The sequence below is a fragment of the Carassius carassius genome, chromosome 37 (genome assembly GCF_963082965.1).
Source record: "Carassius carassius chromosome 37, fCarCar2.1, whole genome shotgun sequence".
In the NCBI taxonomy this organism is placed as follows: Eukaryota; Metazoa; Chordata; class Actinopteri; order Cypriniformes; family Cyprinidae; genus Carassius; species Carassius carassius.
In genome coordinates, this window is record NC_081791.1 from 8,742,408 (window position 1) to 8,761,806 (window position 19,399).

A 19,399-nucleotide genomic window follows, 5' to 3' on the forward strand; every position below is an offset into this window, starting at 1 on the left:
TTTCAAGAGAATAAATTGTCACCAGATATGTAAGTTAAATTAACTATGAAATAAATTAATACTTATATTAGAGTGAATGGGTTCAGGAATTAAACCTCAGCAATCACACATTGCAGATTTCACCGATATAAAAGTGCAGGTGTTCCTCACACGAGGGCATTGTTTTCACTTTAAGTCTTTGTGCTACAGACACATTGTAGACTACTCTCACAGGAAACAGTCCTCTGTAAAATGTGCTGCACACATCTGAATATTTGGGTTGAATTGTTCTGGAACAATGTTGTAAATACAACTTAACCACTGATTTCTAATCGTGTCCTCTTTTAAAAGCCCAAACAAAGTAGCTTCGCCTTCACAACGAAACACACAGAGACTCCACAACATGGTGGCAGCGGCAACAATACTACAGCGAGAATCAAAGTTACGCCTTCTTTCTTTGTGTACACATCTGGGCGGCGTAATGCAAATCTTCCCACATTGTGATGTAGACATGTGGGGCGTGTTTGAAGGAGCCGTTTCAGGAGGCTGTGGACGAGTCTTAACTTTGATGAAGAATATCTCTTTGGATTTGAGACTTAAGTCTTTGCAACTTAAGGGATCTTATCACGAACAGCTTGTTACACTTCAAAGAGAAAGGAAAACTTGAAATTGCATCATATGACCCCTTTAATTTTTGACAGGTATGATAGCCAGGCTGTGAGGGATTCGAAATACAATGTGTTCAATGGACCTTACTGTTGTTGAACAACATACTGATTGTTCTGCTCACAAAACATCTGTGCAAAAACAGAACTGGCAGTGATAATTTAGAGGATTTCAATCTCATGAGACTCATAAAACTACTTATCCATGACAGATTCTAACCATTTCTGTTCATTTTAGTAACCTTCCATTTGTTTTTATTACAGAGAGCTATATTCTCAGAATGTTGCCACTTTAGATGACACATGCCTTATTCAAAAGAAAAAAACTTTCAAATGTGCTACCTGAATGCACACACACACACGCACACACACACACACACACACACACACACACACACACACACACACACACACACACACACACACACACAGTTCTCCTGTGCTGTAGCTGCTGAGGGAACTCAATAGAACTGCATGTAAGCCATTATTGCAAAAGATCCTTTAATACCCTTTGGATCTTGAGGCTTAATACAGAGTCTATGGGATTTGTGGGCTTTTGGTGACTGACTAAACACGTTCTCACAGCTGTTTGGCTATGCTTGTATTTATTATGTTATGTATGAATTCGATACTCCTTTGCGAGTACCCTTGGGCTTTGCAAAGGCAAAAGATCTTTCGTATGCCCTGAAGTACAATGCAAACTATTTTAATAGTATAGTAGGGTACAATAAGTCTAAAGGGGGTTATTTAGGCCCATTGTAACTACTAGAGAAGATCTTAAAATGTGTTTTGGCATCAAACTGGACACTGAGTGTATTATGAGAGATAAAAAAAAGAAGACGAAGAAATGAATTCATATTTTATGAAATAAGATCTAAACTTTTAATGTTTAGCACAGCTAATTAAAGACTTTTTATTTTTACTACACAAGTGTCTTGGGGTATTTCATCTCAGATTAATAAATGAATATTGATTGAGTAACAATGAAAAAAAAAAGTTAAAACTTTAAAATAATTCACTTAATTACAAGAACGTACTTTTAAATGACTTAAACGATTTGAAATACATTTTAAAATAATTTTAAATATTACACAATTTCCACAAACTTCAAATAAACTTCAGATTGTGTGGATCCACTCGTATGCACCCACTTATAATATAGTCAGATTTTACAAACAGATCTAAGTAGCCTAAATCAGTTCATTAATTTGCATAACATGTTGAAAGTCTAAAGGTAATCGGCCATGATAAGTTCAACAGAAAGGAACATCAGTGACGTTCCTTTTGCCAAACAACATTTATTCTTCATTTTTCACCAGGTCAAGCTAATACGCAGCACTCGACGCATTTCTGTTTAGATTTTAGTCTGACGACGAGCACTTAACTCTGCAACTCTCCAACACATCTTCTAACTCTACGTGTTAACAGATCAATATAATCGTGCAGAATAAGAGTCAGTACGCTGCTTTGGCCAGGTACGCGTCTGTGTGTGATAACGTCGGACATCAGCCAATCACAGACGACCGCACATTCCTCAGCCAATCACAGCGCAGCGCCGAGCGTCAGGACCGGGACGCTGCAGCTGAGCGCCGCTGATGTTCAGAATCAGATCAGTGTAAGATCCAGCGACACAGACGCAACCTCACTCCTGCTTTCCCCTTATATCACTTCATCGCACCGGGAGATCCTTTAACACGTACTATCATTCGCGTTTAACCAACATCCATGCGATTCTTCAGGCTTACCTTCAAGTGCTTTGTCGACTGCTTTTGAGACCCTTTTATTACCAGCGACGCACGTCAGTTATTATCATTTGGAGATCAATCTCGTCAACGTTCTGCAGAAGATCAGTTTCACACAAACAATCAGACAGCAGTCCCACGGTGAAGTGCTCCACAGCGGGAATTAAAAAACAATAAAAGGTGAAGAACCGTTATTTGTAGATTCTCGGGCGCGCGGCATGTCTCCAGAAGAGCACTTCTCCAGTAAGAATGACTAAATATGCTTGTTTGTTTACATACATATTGATAATAACAGGAATAGCACCTTAATAACTGTGTGTTTACATAGACCTGATATAAAATTAATCTGTAAATCGATTGAATCAGACTGGTGTTTGCGTAATGTATCTTTCCATTAAAAACACAAGACAGGATCCAGAGTCTCTCCATGTGTTGTTTACTAGTGCTGTCAAACCATTAATCGCATCCAAAATAAAAGTTTTTGTTTACATTATATATGTGTGTGTAGTGTGTAAATATATTATGTATATAAGTACACATTCATACATTATATATTTTGAAAATATTTACTTGTCTATATTTATATTCATATAATTGTATTATAAACAAATACATTTAATATATAAACCACATATTATTCTGAAATATATACATGCATGTGTGTGTATTTATATATACATAAAAAATATACACAGGACACACACATACATTATGTAAACAAAAACTTTAATTTTGGCTGCAATTAATTAATTTATATATATATATATATATATATATATATATATATATATATATATATATATATATATATATATATATATATATGACCCTGAATTACAAAACCATAAGGGTCAGTTTTTTCATAAAGATGAGATTTATACATCAACTGAAAGCCGAATAAGTAAGCTTTCCATTGATGTATGGTTTGTTAGGAGGACAATATTTGGAAATCTGGAATCTGAGGATTTAAAAAAAAAAAAAATCTAAATATTGAGAAAATCACCTTTAAAGTTCTTAGCAATGCATATTACTATTAAAAAATTAAGTTTTGATACATTTACGGTAGGATATTTACAAACATGATCTTTACTTAATATCCTTATGATTTTTGGCATAAAAGAAAAATTTATCATTTTGACCCATACAAAATATACCCGTGCAACTTATGACTGGTTCACACACACACACACACACACACACACACACACACACACACACACACACACACACGCACACACACACACACACACACACACACACACACACACACACACACACACACATATATATATTAACTATTTAAATAAAATATGCAAATTTGTGATATCAGATTTTTACATTTTATTACAAACTACTGGAGTTATATCAGTTAAAGATTTGCTGTTATTAAAGCAAAAGAAGTGTCAAGTGTTCACAAAGTGGTGTTTGTCTCTCTCTCAGATGATGGTGGCACGTGTGAGGATGAGTCTCAGGAGGAAGTAGAAGTCGCCCGTCCTTTGGTGTCAGAGACTGAAGGGTCCAGTGTAGAGGTTGCTGAGCCCAGAGTTTGTGTGGGTTTGATGGAGACCGGTGACCCCAACACAGAGCTGGGGCATTCAGAACGACAAACCTGGAGCAGGCAGATGGACTTTATCATGTCCTGTGTTGGATTTGCTGTTGGCCTTGGAAATGTCTGGAGATTTCCTTACCTCTGTTATAAGAATGGAGGAGGTGAGATAAATACAGTCAGGCACAGATACATTATATTAAACCGAACTGATACATGGAGTGGGGTCTAAATGTCTTCAGACCAAATTTAAAATGTGAGATTTTCCTTTCTATACTCAATTATTGATCTATTGACCCTGATTTAAAAAAATTAAATGTTGCTGACCCTCAAACTATCTAAGATGTAAATGAGTTTTTTTCTTCATCAGAACAGATTTGGAGAAATATAGCATTACATCACTTTTTCATCAACGGATCCTCTGTAGTGAATGGGTGCCGTCAGAATGAGAGTCCAAACAACAATATTACAATAATCCACAAGCAATCCAGTCCATCAATTAATGTATTGTTAAGTGTTAAGTGTCTTATTTGTTATCCATCAAGACGTTTTAACTTCAAACCATTGCTTCTGTCCAAAATAATCCATAATCCAAAATAACTTCATAATAGCTTCCTCCAGCGAAAAAGTCATCCCTGGTCCTCTCACATCAAAATCCACCAATGTGTTTGTTTAGATCTGAACCAGATCTGAACAGTTTTTTTGCTTTATCTATATAGTTCTCTCCATGTATATTTCTGACTAAGACAAAAACATTTTCACTGGAGAAAGCAATATTATGGACAGAATGTTACAAACATCTTAATAATGCATTTGAAGTGTTCCACTTCACCAGCTGTAAACTGATGGACGGGAGTGGTGTGGATTACTTTTGGTTTGTTGTGATGTTTTTATCAGCTGTTTTTTACTCTCATTCTGACGGCACCCATTCACTGCAGAGCATCCGTTGATGAGCAAGTGATGTAATGCTGCAATTATCCAATTCTGTGCTGATGAAGAAACAAAATCATCTACATCTTGAATGGCCTGAGGGTGAGTCAATTTTCAGCAAATTTCCATTTTTGGGTGAACTGTTCCTTTAACACTAATAAACTAAGTCATCTGACGTAATGAGGAATCTGCCAGTAGAGATAAATTAGAAGGTCAAAGCGCTGAGAAAAATAAACGTGGGCCTGACAGACAGGAAGAAAGAGGAAGGACAATGGCTGTCTACTGTTCATGGCCTAAGTTTATCAAAGGTTGAAGAAGTGATACTCTGTTCTTTGTTCTCCTCTCCTTCTCTCGTAACATTAACCACCTGCGCAGCTCTTCTGACGCATGTAGGTGGTGATGAATGTCACTCAGAGTTATAAGCTTTTTTATTTCCCCTTTACTGCCAGCTGAAGCGTGTCAATAAGTCTGCATTAGTTTCATAAAATGCCTGATCTCAAGAACAGAGTCTGTTGTTTCTATAGAGCTGATACTAAACATTGGGTATGTTATCTGTCTGTAAACAACATGATTTGCAATGCAGACCTAATTTATTTTGGTCTTTCTCTTACAGACTACATTTTAAGAGTTTTCTTAAATGGACAGTATGCCCCCCCCTCCCCCCAAAAAAATAATTACCCTATGATTTACTCACCCTCAAGTCGTCTTACGTGTATATGACTTTCTTCTTTCAGACAAATACAATCAGAGTTATATTATAATATGTCCTGGCTCTTCCAAGTTTTATAATGGCAGTGAATGGGTGTCGAGATTTTGAAGGCCAATAAAGTGCATCTATCCAACATAAAAAGTGCTCCACATGGCTCCGGAGGGTTGATAAAGGCCTTCTGAAGTGAAACGATGCATTTGTGTAAATAAAAATATCCATATTAAAAACATCTCTCATGAACGTGTGTACAACTGTTGGTGGAAGCTAGATATTATGGTTTATGAAGAACACTTTTCATGATGGATGGATGCACTTTTTTGGGCTTCAAAACCTCCACCACCATTCACTGCCATTACAAAGCTTGGAAGAGCCAGGACATTTTTAATATAACTCCGATTGAAATGGTCTGAAAGAAGAAAGTCATATACACCTAGGATGATTGGAGGGTGAGTAAATCAAAGGGTAATTAATAAAATTTTATTTTATTAAAATTAGTGTCCGAAATCATTACATTCAGTTCAAGCTTAAGTACGTATACTATTTCTGTAATAAGCATTTTAAAAGTCTGCTTAAAGGTCCTTGCATACTGAGTCCGAAATTTTGCATACTTTTTTTCACATTCGTCATCCTTTCCTATTAAAATGCATGCTATAGATGCAGAAATGCAGAAAATCGCACCTCATAAGAATTTATTTTTTATTTGATTTTTTATGACGGATGAAAGTATCGGAGGCAGTGTGTAAACATGATTGACACAACGTGAAATTCTATTCATTTTTTAATGAATGGATGAAAATTTCGGACTCTGTTTGCAACATCTTGTGATTTCCTGTGTGTTGCAGGCGTGTTTCTGATCCCCTATGTCCTGATGGTGTTTGTTGGAGGTGTTCCAGTGTTCTTCCTGGAGATTGCATTGGGTCAGTTCATGAAACAGGGTGGAGTCGCCACATGGAACATTGCACCTCTTTTTAAAGGTGGAGTATTATTAACAGACAAAAATGTTTGTATTTCAAATCACAACACTTGCCAACCTCCATACTTCATCCTACCATCAGTTATCTTTCATTTTTAATGGCAAATTTTTATTGAATATTGATGTCGATTTATAATGGAATATTGATCTGTCTGGCTTTAATATCATCCAGCGTGATGCATACAAAGTAGAAGGGTGAAGAAGGGCAGTATCTTTCTTTCCTCCAGGGCTTGGATTGGCATCAATGGTGATCGTGTTCTTCTGCAACACCTACTACATCATGGTTCTGGTGTGGGGCTTGTATTTTCTGGCTCACTCCTTCACCTCTCCTCTGCCGTGGGCCACATGTGGACACGAGTGGAACACGGTCAACTGTACCACTAACTTCAGCCGCGTGTGTCTCAATCAGTCACTGTCCTCTTCCCCTCCCAACGTCTCCTCGCTCAACACCAGCTGTCTGGAGCACACGGGTCTGAGATCATCTGTTATGGAGTTCTGGGAGTAAGTGTCTTTGAAATGTTTTCCAATCTGATTAGGCCCTGGCACAGATTCGTATTTATTTTGATGAGCAAATGTTAGCTATTGAAGCTCTTAGACGGACACTTCACCCAAAAATGGAAATTCTGTCATTTACTCACCCTCAAGTTGCTCCAAACCCAAAATAGCTTTTTCTGTTGAGCACAAAAGAAGATATTTCGTCACTCCGTTATCTGTAAGCTTTGACTTCAGTAATATAGAAAAAAAATACTATAAATACTATGTTTGTTTGTGTATTAACCATTTGTATGTATTATCTTTTCATGTATTAACTGTTTGTAGAAAGCAGGAAGGCCTTGCTGTTTTGTGTCTGTCAGTGTTATTTAGCTGTGATAACAATTGTATTATTGCATGGTCATTGCATTTATTTTGGGAATGGCTAAGTTAGTGTTATCTTTAGTTTGACTCAGTATTTCTTTCTTGATCAGGCGTAAAGTCCTCCATCTGTCTGGCGGTTTGGATGAAGTGGGTGACATCAGCGGCTACTTGGTCTTGTGTCTGCTTGCAACATGGGTCATCGTCTACTTCTGCATCTGGAAGGGTGTTAAGTCCGCTGGAAAGGTACAAATATATGTTTTGCGAAAGATGGTGGCTGAACAATATTATTTTAAGAAGTAAATTAATACTTTTATTCATCAAGGATGCATTAAAGTGATCAAACATTACAGTAAAGATGTTCATAATGTTACAACAAATGTGCATTTTATAGGCAGCGTTTCCTTTGTTGATTGTCTTGAATGTTGTAATGGTCATAACTCTGTAATGGGCTGTAGTTATTGGAAGTTTTAAGCTAATCAACAAGTACTCAAATCAATATTTGATTTATTTATTTGATAAGTAGCTGGGTAATAAGTGGGATAATGTACAGTCAGATGCTCATTATCTGCTTCACGTCAGGGTACTGATCACACTGCTAGGGTTTATTTTGCAGTAATGATGGCTGGCTCTACATTATCCCTTACTGTACACACATCAGCCGAACAATTATGAATGTTTGTTGGGAACATGAGAAAATAGATCAAAAGCCAGAGCACTGGCCACGTAAGCTGATTATTAGCTCTCCCCACAGATCTGTGCGTACGTGTGTGTGTGTGTGTGTGTGTGTGTGTGCGTGCATGCACACTGGGTTTAGTTCTAGTGCTTGACTGTCAGAGAAAAGATTTCGAGCAGTTATAATAATTATAAATCTGTGATGATTCAGACCGTAATACTAATTCGAGGAGCTACGGTGGTTTAGCTGAATAAATCTGAGCAGTACAGTAATGTGTGTGCAGGTTGTATATTTCACCGCGGTGTTCCCGTACCTGGTCCTGGTGGTCTTGTTTGTTCATGGGGTCTCACTGCCAGGAGCTCTTAACGGCATTACTTACTACCTGAAACCAAACTGGAGCAAACTCTCAGAGGCACAGGTGAGAGCATGTGGGTACGGGATTCTGTGTTGCAAACCACGTCTCAGTAATTAAACATTTCAGAAATAGAAATATAATGTAAGTATTATCAGAACGGGTTTTTAAAAAAAAATTGTGAATCAAATCTGCCGAAAACAGTGTGACAACAAATTCTTCACTTATTTTATAATTTATTTATTTAATAATTTATCTCAAAGCATGCTACAAACTTTATATTTCTGGCCGGTCAAGTAAAAGATGCAAGTGTTTTCAAGAGTAAACAGCACTAAGATCCAACAGTAAGCTAAGATTCACTGTCTAAGATTCACTGTGTACTGTATTTTTAAAGCAAAACCTAGAGGCAAGTGGCATGGTTTTATAATTCGTGTTGTCTTGATGTTTATGATGGCAGGTTTGGATTGATGCTGCCACACAGATCTTCTTTTCTTATGCTATTGGTCTGGGGGCCCTGACGGCTCTTGGGAGCTACAACCGATTCAACAACAACTGTTACCAGTGAGCAAAATATCACACACACAGGGATCATTTCATGATGTTATATTTCAAATTTGGGATCATTATACTGTATAAGAGCAGATAAGTGTGAATTGCAATTGATTTGCATAACGTATAGATGGACACAAGGACTGTAAATTAATCTTTACATTTTTAACAATGTATTTTAAAATGTAATGTATTCCTGTGATCAAAGCTGAATTTTCAGCATCATCAATCCAGTCTTCAGTTTCACACGATTCTTCAGAAATCATTCTATTATGCTGATTTGCTGAAACATTTGCTGTATTATTATTATGATCAGTGTTGAAAACAGTAATAAATTAATACTTTTATTCAGCAGGAATACATAACTGGTCAAAAGTGATGTTGCAAGTAAATGCTTTTCATTGAACCTTCTGTTCATCAAAGAAAACTCTTTTATAAAGTAATGTAGTATTTAACAGTAATTTTCACTATAAATGATGTGAATCTTTCCCTGCAAATGATATGATCAGTCTAACAATGTTTCAGACTTTTGGACCTCACTGCATGTGTAGTATTGTGTTGTTGTTTTGCCTGTAAACAAACAGTAACGAAACAAAGGCCTCCAGGCTAAAATGTTTTTTTCTGTATGGCTTCATAATCCCGCAGCATCCCAGTGGGCCAGTAGTGCGTGTGTGTGTGTTTGCATGCATGTGATCGGATCAGAGATCAGGGGTTGCATGAGTTCATCATCCACCCAGTTTAACCCTGTGAACTGCGTGTTCTCCTACATGCTAATCCCACGATGATTTCTCTCTCTCTCTCTCACTGTAGGGATGCATTTATTCTGGCTCTCATAAACAGCGGCACAAGCTTTTTTGCAGGATTTGTGGTTTTCTCAGTTTTGGGATTCATGGCGGCCGAACAAGGCGTTGACATCAGTAATGTTGCAGAAAGTGGTGAGATATGCATCTGTCCTCATCACACTCTCCGTTGCTTCATTCTCCTTGACTGCATGAACAAAAAGTACCATACTACTGCAGTAGATCTTTGGACATGGTACTAGAATAGTGGCATCCTATTCTTAAACACCTTGGAATACCATACCATGCCATGGTACATAAACATGTGGAACTGTTTTTTTTTCTCAGGTCCTGGTTTAGCATTTATTGCCTATCCAAAAGCTGTGTCGCTGATGCCTTTAGCGCCGCTGTGGGCGGTGCTGTTCTTTCTCATGCTTCTGGTGTTGGGATTGGACAGTCAGGTGAGGCTCCACCCACTCATTTATGACAAATATCTGAAACAGAGTATAAGTGTATAAGTGAGTGAGGAACTTCAGCAAAGCAGTGTAAAAGAAGTACACTTTAGCATGCATTTAAATAGAGTACTTAGGTAAATAATATACTTTTAAAAGAATATAAAAAAAAAATCTAAATAAAAATAATTTTCAGACACCTATTTGCATGTTAACTGCAATTAAATTAAAATTTATTATAGTGTAAATTTATATTAAATGCAATTACATTGCTTTTTTGACCCACTTAAGTAGGACTGGAGTACATCTTTATATCTAATTTCATAATTCTATTGTCTTTGAAATATGGTTTTGCTGAATGTACTGACTATTATTTATAATAAACTAAAATATGCTTATAAATAAAATGTATAATATATAAAATACACTATAACATTTACTGTCTAAATTACTATATAAATGTGTAAGTCTTTGTATTTTGAATATTTTATTTAAAGGAGTAATTATGCATTTATAATGATTAAGTTGCAATTTAGTACATTTTAAAATATATTAAATTAATACTTAATGTAATATTAAGTTACACACTACAGTTCAATTAAAATTATAATCAAGTACTTTTTACATGTGCTTTAGTATGTTAGTCAACACCTCAAAATAAGTGTACATTAAAGCACAGCAAAAGATTAAGTGCACTTCTAAAAGTGTACTTAAGTGTGTTAAAGGGTCATGAAACCCCAGACAGATTTTAGCAGAGTTCACAGGTCAGATATCTGACTTCACGCAGTGTTCCAGATGATATTTTAACGGATGAGGTGGGAAAAAATACTAATTTAGAGTATTCTGGAACACAGCAATATTACTTCGATGAAGCATCGGATTAATTAAGTACTCACAATAGCAAGTGTGACACACTTCAGACTGTGAGTGTCACAGTGTCTGGGTTGTGTTCCCTGGGTTTCCACTTGGTGTTCTCCTTTCTCACGGTGTCTGTCACCTTATCACTTCCTGTTTCCCTTATTTGGTCACCTTCCTCCTGTTGAGTAATTGATTGTTCCCCACCTGTCTCCTGTTCCCTCATTATCCTTCTGTGTATTTATACCCGGTCTGTCTGATGGTGTACTCACACTAGGCACGGTTGCCATGAACCGGGCCCGAGTATGATTGTCCCCCCTCCCCACTCCCCCTCTGGCCTGCACTCACATAGGGTTTCAGCATTCGTGCCGGAGCACGCTTACATCATTATGGTGCGACGGTTTCGGGATAAACAGGAAGAGCGGCGCTCTCTGAACACAATGGAGTCCATCGCTCTGTTTTCTTTGTGAAAAATTTTGTGTCGTTTGGTCCACGGTGGTCCACAGCCCTCTCACAGCCTGTTGTTAAACAGATGTGTCGCCTTAGTGGCGCGAAAATTTTCACGTAATCGTGCTGCTCGTATGAGGAGGTTTGCAAGGTACCAGCTGAGCTTTTGGAGCGTCGCAAAACCGTGACGCCACGCGTCCTGTTCCGTGCTCCAGCACGGTTAGCGCTCACACTGCATGCGAACCGCGCCCGAGTCCAACTGAACCATGCTCTGGCCCACCTCTTCCAAGCGGGCCAGGGCCGGCCAATCGAGCCGCGCCCAGGCACGGTACGGAGCACTCACACTAGTCAAACGAACCGCTCTTTGTTTTGTCAAACGCACTCGGGCACGGTTCAAACTGGCTAGTGTGAGTACACCCTGAGTCTGTGTTACGGAGTCCTTGTTTAATGTTTATAGTTATTCACGTCCGTCGCTTCTTGCCTTGCCTTGCCTTGCCTTACCTTGTCTTCGTGTCTTGTTTATGTTCTGTTTGGATATTCTGGTTTTGACCCTGCCTGGACTGTTTACCCCTTTGGATTACCCCTTAAATAAAGGACTTACCTGCAATTGGTTCCCTCTCCTGTGTTTCCTGTAACACCGTACGTGACAGAAGGACTCCGTCACACTAGGAACCAGCGATATGTCATTTTTCCGTTCCCCAGCCAAGATGGCGGAGCGGCGAACCAAGTACCTTCGGTTGACCGCCCTCCGCCAAGAGGGCAATGAAGTGGGTGCCCTGGCTCAGGTGTTCTGGTCCCTGGCCGAGGGCATGGGCTACAACTATGTGGCCCTCAAGGACTATTTCAATGGCGGGCTGGATGATCCAGTGTCTCATGAGGAGATGGCGCAGTTAGAGACACTGGAATTCTGGGAATTTGTGCGCTACCTGCAGCATCGGCTTCGGTGGGATGCCCCAGCCACTTCTGTCTCTTCCGGCGGGGTGGTCGTCAGCCCAGCACCACTGCCCAGGATGGCAACCAGCCAAGCGCCACAACCCAAGATGGCCACCAGTCCAGCACCACTGCCCAGGATGGCTAACAGCCAAGCGCCACAGCACAAGATGGCCGCTAACCCAGCGCCAATGCCCAAATTGGCCACGTTCCAGCGCCACAGCCCAAGATGGCCGCCAGCCCAGCGCCAACGCCCAAATTGGCCACCGGTTCAGCGCCACAGCCCAAATTGGCCACCGGTCCAGCACCACAGTACAAGATGGCCGCCAGTCCAGCGCCACAACCCCAAGAGGGCCGCCAGCCCAGCACCACAGTACAAGATGGCCGCCTGTCCAGAGTCATGGCCCAAGATGGCTGCTTGCCCAGCGCCGCTGCACAGGATGAGAGTCACAGCTGACCCTCTGGAGTTGAGTCAGGTTCCAGTTGACCCTCCAGAGCCGAGTCAGGTGCCAGTGAACTCTCCAGAGCCGAGTCAGGTGCCAGTGAACTCTCCAGAGCCGAGTCAGGTGCCAGTGAACTCTCCAGAGCCGAGTCAGGTGCCAGTGAACTCTCCAGAGCCGAGTCAGGTGCCAGTGGACTCTCCAGAGCCGAGTCAGGTGCCAGTGAACCCTCCAGAGCCGAGTCAGGTGACAGTGGACCCTCCAGAGTCGAGTCAGGTCCCAGTGGACCCTCCAGAGTCGAGTCAGGTCCCAGTGGACCCTCCAGAGTCGAGTCAGGTCCCAGTGAACTCTCCAGAGCCGAGTCAGGTGCCAGTGAACTCTCCAGAGCCGAGTCAGGTGCCAGTAAACTCTCCAGAGCCGAGTCAGGTGCCAGTGGACTCTCCAGAGCCGAGTCAGGTGCCAGTGGACCCTCCAGAGCCGAGTCAGGTGCCAGTGGACTCTCCAGAGTCGAGTCAGGTCCCAGTGGACTCTCCAGAGTCGAGTCAGGTCCCAGTGGACTCTCCAGAGTCGAGTCAGGTCCCATTGGACTCTCCAGAGTCAAGTCAGGTCCCAGTGGACTCTCCAGAGTCGAGTCAGATCCCAGTGGACTCTCCAGAGTCGAGTCAGGTCCCAGTGGACTCTTCGGAGTCAGGGCTAGTCACCGATGACCCTCCGGAGTCAGGGCTAGTCACCGATGACCCTCCAGAGTCAGGGCTAGTCACCGATGACCCTCCAGAGTCAGGGCTAGTCACCGATGACCCTCCAGAGTCAGGGCTAGTCACCGATGACCTTCCAGAGTCAGGGCTAGTCACCGCTGATCTTCCAGAGTCAGGGCTAGTCTCCGCTGATCTTCCAGAGTCAGGGCTAGTCACCGCTGATCTTCCAGAGTCAGGGCTAGTCACCGCTGATCTTCCAGAGTCAGGGCTAGTCACCGCTGATCTTCCAGAGTCAGGGCTAGTCACCATGGACTTTCCAGAGACTAGGCTGGACACCGTTGACCTTTCAGAGTCAAGTCAAGTCACTGGTGATTTTCAAGGACTGAGTCAAGTCACTGGTGATTTTCAAGGACTGAGTCAAGTCTCTGGTGATTTTCAAGGACTGAGTCAAGTCTCTGGTGATTTTCAAGGATTGAGTCAAGTCACCGGTGATCTTCATGAACAAGGGCAAGTCACCTCTGATCTTCATGAAAAAAGGCAAGTCACCATTGATCTTCATGTACAAATACAAGTCACCAATGATCTTCATGAGCAGTGTCAGGCCAGCACCAATCTTCTGGAGTCCAGTAAGGACACCAGGGGATTACCAGAGTTTCGTAGTCCCGTTGGTCCAGCCGCATGGAGGTCTGCTCCGCCTTGGGGGGCTCTGGTCCTGACCACATGGCTGTGGTGCTCTTCCGCTCCGCCCTGGGGGCCTTCCGCCCTGACCACACGGTTGTGGTGGCCTTTCGCTCCGCCCTGGAGGACTCTGGCTTCGTCCACAAGGACGTGGTGGTCTTCTGCTCCGCCCTGGGGGACTTCCGTCCTGACCTCACGGTTGTGGTGGTCTTCTGCTCCGCCCTGGGGGGCTTCCGCCCTGACCTCACGGTTGTGGTGGTCTTCTGCCCCGCCCTGGAGGACTCTGGCCTCGACCCCAAGGATGTGGTGGTCTTCTGCTCCGCCCTGGGGGGCTTCATGTTGTTTTTTTTGCCTTTTTGTTTTTGTGTTCACCCCTGTCCCTGTTCCTCTCTGTTAGTCTGGCCCTCCGTCCCTCCCCCTGAACCTCCTCCGGTCCTCCTTCCTCCTGGTCTCCCTGTTTTGTGTTTACATTCTGGTGCCTGTTCCCCTTGTTTTTCGTTTCTGGCCCTCCGTCCCTCCCCCTGAGCCTCCACCTGTCCGCCTCCCTCCTGGTCTCTGTTTTGTGTCTGTCGTGGAGCGTCTGGGAGCCGCTCCGTAAAGGGGGGGTACTGTCACAGTGTCTGGGTTGTGTTCCCTGGGTTTCCACTAGGTGTCCTCCTTTCTCACGGTGTCTGTCACCTTATCACTTCCTGTTTCCCTTATTTGGTCACCTCTCCTGTAACACTGTACGTGACAGTGAGACTGCATACTGAGAGAAACGTTCATGGATCAAAGGACATAAGCTATGTTTCCATCCAAAGATTCAAATTTAACTTCTGCACAAAACTGGAAAATCGCTTAAAATATTTGTGAACAAACAACGAGTCAAAGAGAACAAAATTGTCACTTCCTGATAAACTGGTACTAAATATCACTAAGAAAAATAGGAGAAGCCACTTAATATAATAATTTTTTGAAACGTATGGTGGAATTTATTCAGTAAATTTCTTTCCATCATAGTTTATGCGTTTTTTTTCTTATCGGATTAAAAGTTTATCCTACAAAATTGTGCACATACGTTTTTTTATTTTATTTTTTTATACGTGTATTTTTTTAATTTATATTACATCTTGGCCTTTCCATCCAGCGTTTGTTTATATATATATATATATATATATATATATATATATATATATATACGCTATTTCACAATGCTTAAGGACACTTAAGCCTCTTATTTCATTTATCTTATATTATCTTCAAGTCATTTTTTTAAATGTACCTTTAAGATTTGAAGTACACTACAAGAGCACATTCAATACAAGTAAACACACTTCTTTTTCTCAAGTGTAACCTTACATGCAGTGATGAAATGCTAGATATATTAGAAAGATATATTAGCCAGCAACAGTACAGCAGCCCACAAACCTCCAGCTATGCAATCTCTGTCAGTGTGACGCATGTGTATGTAAAGTAACTATTAAAAAATAGCACAGGAATGCAAGAACCCATCCTGTGAACAGCTCCTTAATGCTCACACAGTGCCTTGGATTAGCTGTAGTGCTCTTAGATTAGCAACAATGTTTGACAAGGTCAGACACATTCAGATGTCCTTGTTGCCCACATATTTCTCAGTTAGATCATCAACTAGATTCATTTTTCTCTCTGTCTCTCTCAGTTTGTTGGTGTTGAGGGCTTTATTACTGGAATAATGGACATGCTCCCCCCAAAATCATTCCTCGGCTCTCAGCGTCGTGAAGTTGTTGTCGCAATATGCTGCTTTACCTGTTTTACGATTGATCTTTCCATGGTAACAGAGGTACGTCTGAGGCTGAAGGTGAGGTATATCATACAATAGAGTTCATATCAGTGTCCTGTGTTTTTTTGGTTACGTTCTCTCTCTTTACAGGGAGGGATGTATGTGTTTCAGCTGTTTGATTATTACTCTGCGAGTGGGATAACTCTGCTCTGGCAGGCCTTCTGGGAGTGTGTGGTGGTGGCCTGGGTGTATGGTAAAAATCTGAAGCCATGCAAACACTCTTTTTTGCTTTTTTTGCCAAGTTCCTGAATCAACATATTTTGTTGGCCCTGCAACAACATTCCTAACAAACATATTCCTAACAAAAATTCAACCCTGCTTAAAAGACCAGTTGGAATTTCCATGATAGTCCAGACTGGTTTATGATGGATTAGCTTTAGGAACAGTGAAGCTGATAATGCTGGTTAACAGAAGCTTGGTTAAACTAGCCAGGAAACCCCAATCCAGACCCTAAAAAGAACAGTGTTTCCACGTTAGAATTTTTATATAGTTTATAATTTGTATATAGTTGTTTCTTGTGAAGACTGAAACCAAGTGTTAACACCCTTGAAAGTAATTATTTCCATTAGCTGTCAAGTCTTTGTTCTTTGTGTCTGGATGTTTCAGCAGTAGCAATAGGAGATATTTTCATATTAAATTAATTGTCATATCACAGTTCAAATTGCAATTACAATAAATGACATTTATATGTAAATTTTTTTACAAAAAGTTTTTTTTTTTTTTTTTTACTTGGTTTTCAGTTTTTGTACTTTGTTTCACTGTTCTTATAAATTTAGGTAAAGTTTTTGTAATTTTCTTGTTATTTTACATAAAAAAATGTATTTTAAATTTTTACATAATTTTTATTACATTTCATTACATTTATTTCTATGAAATGAAACAAAAAAAAGAAAATGAAAATGAGAAATGCTCTGGCAACATTAAATTTATATATATATATATATATATATATATATATATATAGTATATATCTTATTTTATTTAAATTAACATTATTTTATTTAATTAACAGTTTTTAATTCAAGTAACATTTTTTTAACTGAAATACATAACTTTAAATCTCATACATAAAGTAAATATTTGCGTTGAAGTGAGCATGCAGATACACATATAGTCTTTGTGATAACCCATAAAATCAGCTCACTCTCGCTCTCTGACTCTCTCTGAAGGCGCTGATCGCTTCATGGACAATGTGGCCTGTATGATCGGCTATCGTCCTCTGCCGTATATGAAGTGGTGCTGGTCTTATGTCACTCCGGTAGTATGCATGGTGAGTGCAATATGGATCAACATGGGGTTTCGTATTCTTGAGAGGATCTTTAAGGGGTGATTGTGTGTTTGGCAGGGTGTTTTCTTGTTTCATGTGGTCAACTACAAGCGATTAGTGTATAATGCGGTGTATGTGTACCCGTGGTGGGGTGAGGTGCTGGGCTGGTTTCTCGCGCTCTCATCCATGCTTTGCATTCCTCTCACCGTCCTCTACAAACTGCTGCACTGCAAAGGCTCTCTCATCGAGGTACGACTGTCGTGTGTGTGCTGCTACTTTGCTTACCATGCAATAAACTACTCTGTTGCATATCAAGCTAAAAGCTACATGATCTCTATGAGTAGTTTTAGTGGTAGATAAATTAGTATACTTTTATTTCAGTAAATATTTATTTTTATATGTATATTTTTTGTTTTGTTTACTGATAACTCCTTTGATGCCAAATGACTTCTAGTTACTCACCAGTAGTTGAATCTGAGTGAATGAATCTGTGGTCTCTTGTAGGATGCAGTGATGTTCAGTTTGTGTGACTGTGTTTCTCTGTTCAGCGTTGGCAGCATCTGACGACACCTGTCTGGGGTCGACATCACCTTGAGTTCCTTCCACCTGAGAATGAAGCCAGACTTCTACCAAAGGCAGAAGAGAATAAAAACACACTGTTATATGAAAGTGTCATTTAATATCCTGGCCAGCACTAGCAAATGATCAGATACAGAAAAACACTGCCCTGCAAACACACACACACACACACACACACACAGTGGTGTTTGCTCTGTTATGAGTAAGAGAATCATTCAAGTCAAGTCCATACTACACAGCAGAGCACATATGCCATTAAACGGGTTACACTAAGTAGACATTCAAAAGGCCCTTTTTACCGCCGCGGCGGCGGTATAAAGTGCATTTGCAGCCTTTGACTGCTGAGTGGCGCTTTAACCACAAGTTATCAAACAAGCGCATCAAAGCACATTTTCGCTAATAGACGTCAGTTTTGCCTCACTGTTGTGTTAGATTTGATGGCTTCAGTCAGGGAAAATGAAAGAAAAACAATGTAGTTAAAATATTTAATATATTTAATATTTAATATCCACAGACGAAAGTTTGGTATTTATGAAGTTATGTGCATTTCTTAGAACGAATTCAAGCAGGATAAATGTCAAGCCTGTGCCTGAGCCTGTGCTTATATTTTCTCTAATCTACATGGTATTAAACCATATTTTAGATCTGACACATTTAAAAGGTGTGCAGTATTATTTATATTATATTATGCGTTATAATATTCAAAAGAAATTGTGGTTTACTTTGCATCAGAGCATTAAAAGTGGTAGCCTATTTTAGGGGGGTAGGCTACATGGATAAATATGCTAAATGTCAATATTTTCATATATTATGCCTATGTTTTAATTTATATTTTCAATATAAATATATTTTTTCCTTTAATAAAACAACATGCATTTTTGTTATTCGTTACCTGTCCTTTAACTTATTGGGGAAAAAACATTTGTCTGTAAACTGATTAAGAAATTGTTGCATGTTTAAACATGAAGCACTGTATAATTTCGTTCCCATTATTTATGCCTAATTAGCCTAAAACAAGAAACGAATAAAATTAAACTTGCACGATTAAATCTTTGAAACTCTAATAAATGGACGGATTAATAAACTGTCCTCACGATTAAACTCAAGTTCTCTCATTATAATCAACAAAATACACAAGATGTAAAAAAGAGCTTTAGTAATTGACAACTTAAGTGATTTTAAAGGGAACCTTCTTTACTTGCTTTTAAAGTTGGGCAACAGCATATGGCCTTAAAAAAACTGATTTATGATTTAAACCGATTTTTAAATCAATATTCAAATGACGAGAAAATTTTACAAAACAAGTTTTAACATAGTTCCTTATTCATTTAGCAGTCAAATTTATAACTGCAACAATATGATTAAAAAAAACAGTAATGTTATTACCTTAATGCTGGAAAGACCTTTATTTTTATTTATTTATTTATTTAATACTAGCCCATCATGCATCTAACCATCCACTCGGCGTTAAGAGCTGTTAAGATTAAAACTGGCAGCTCAGCATTG

General features: G+C 39.9%; 1 protein-coding gene across 3 annotated transcripts; it reads left to right on the forward strand.

Annotated features, from left to right (window-relative positions):
• Positions 1-2,148: 2,148 nt before the first annotated feature.
• Positions 2,149-18,154, forward strand: LOC132117941 (sodium- and chloride-dependent creatine transporter 1-like). Of its 3 annotated transcripts, XM_059527325.1 has the most exons (14): positions 2,155-2,629; positions 3,827-4,096; positions 6,414-6,545; positions 6,772-7,045; positions 7,510-7,642; positions 8,356-8,490; positions 8,882-8,985; positions 9,784-9,908; positions 10,101-10,213; positions 15,907-16,047; positions 16,138-16,240; positions 17,217-17,317; positions 17,393-17,563; positions 17,863-18,154. In XM_059527325.1, exons 1-14 carry the CDS (start codon positions 2,605-2,607, stop codon positions 17,992-17,994), a joined length of 1,959 nt encoding a protein of 652 aa, XP_059383308.1. In that variant the 5' UTR covers positions 2,155-2,604; the 3' UTR covers positions 17,995-18,154. The 3 variants fall into 3 exon arrangements, with proteins under 3 accessions (XP_059383309.1, XP_059383308.1, XP_059383310.1); XM_059527326.1 differs by lacking the exon at positions 17,393-17,563 and having other exon boundaries at positions 2,149-2,629; XM_059527327.1 differs by lacking the exons at positions 2,155-2,629; positions 3,827-4,096 and adding an exon at positions 4,848-4,964.
• Positions 18,155-19,399: the final 1,245 nt, after the last annotated feature.

Bases quoted from the DNA above. Each gene is read 5' to 3' on its own strand.
- LOC132117941 (XM_059527325.1), top strand. From the start codon at position 2,605: ATGTCTCCAGAAGAGCACTTCTCCA. The intron at 8,986-9,783 runs GTGAGCAAAATA...CTCTCACTGTAG, and splicing joins TTCAACAACAACTGTTACCA to GGATGCATTTATTCTGGCTC. The intron at 16,241-17,216 runs GTAAAAATCTGA...CTCTCTCTGAAG, and splicing joins GGTGGTGGCCTGGGTGTATG to GCGCTGATCGCTTCATGGAC.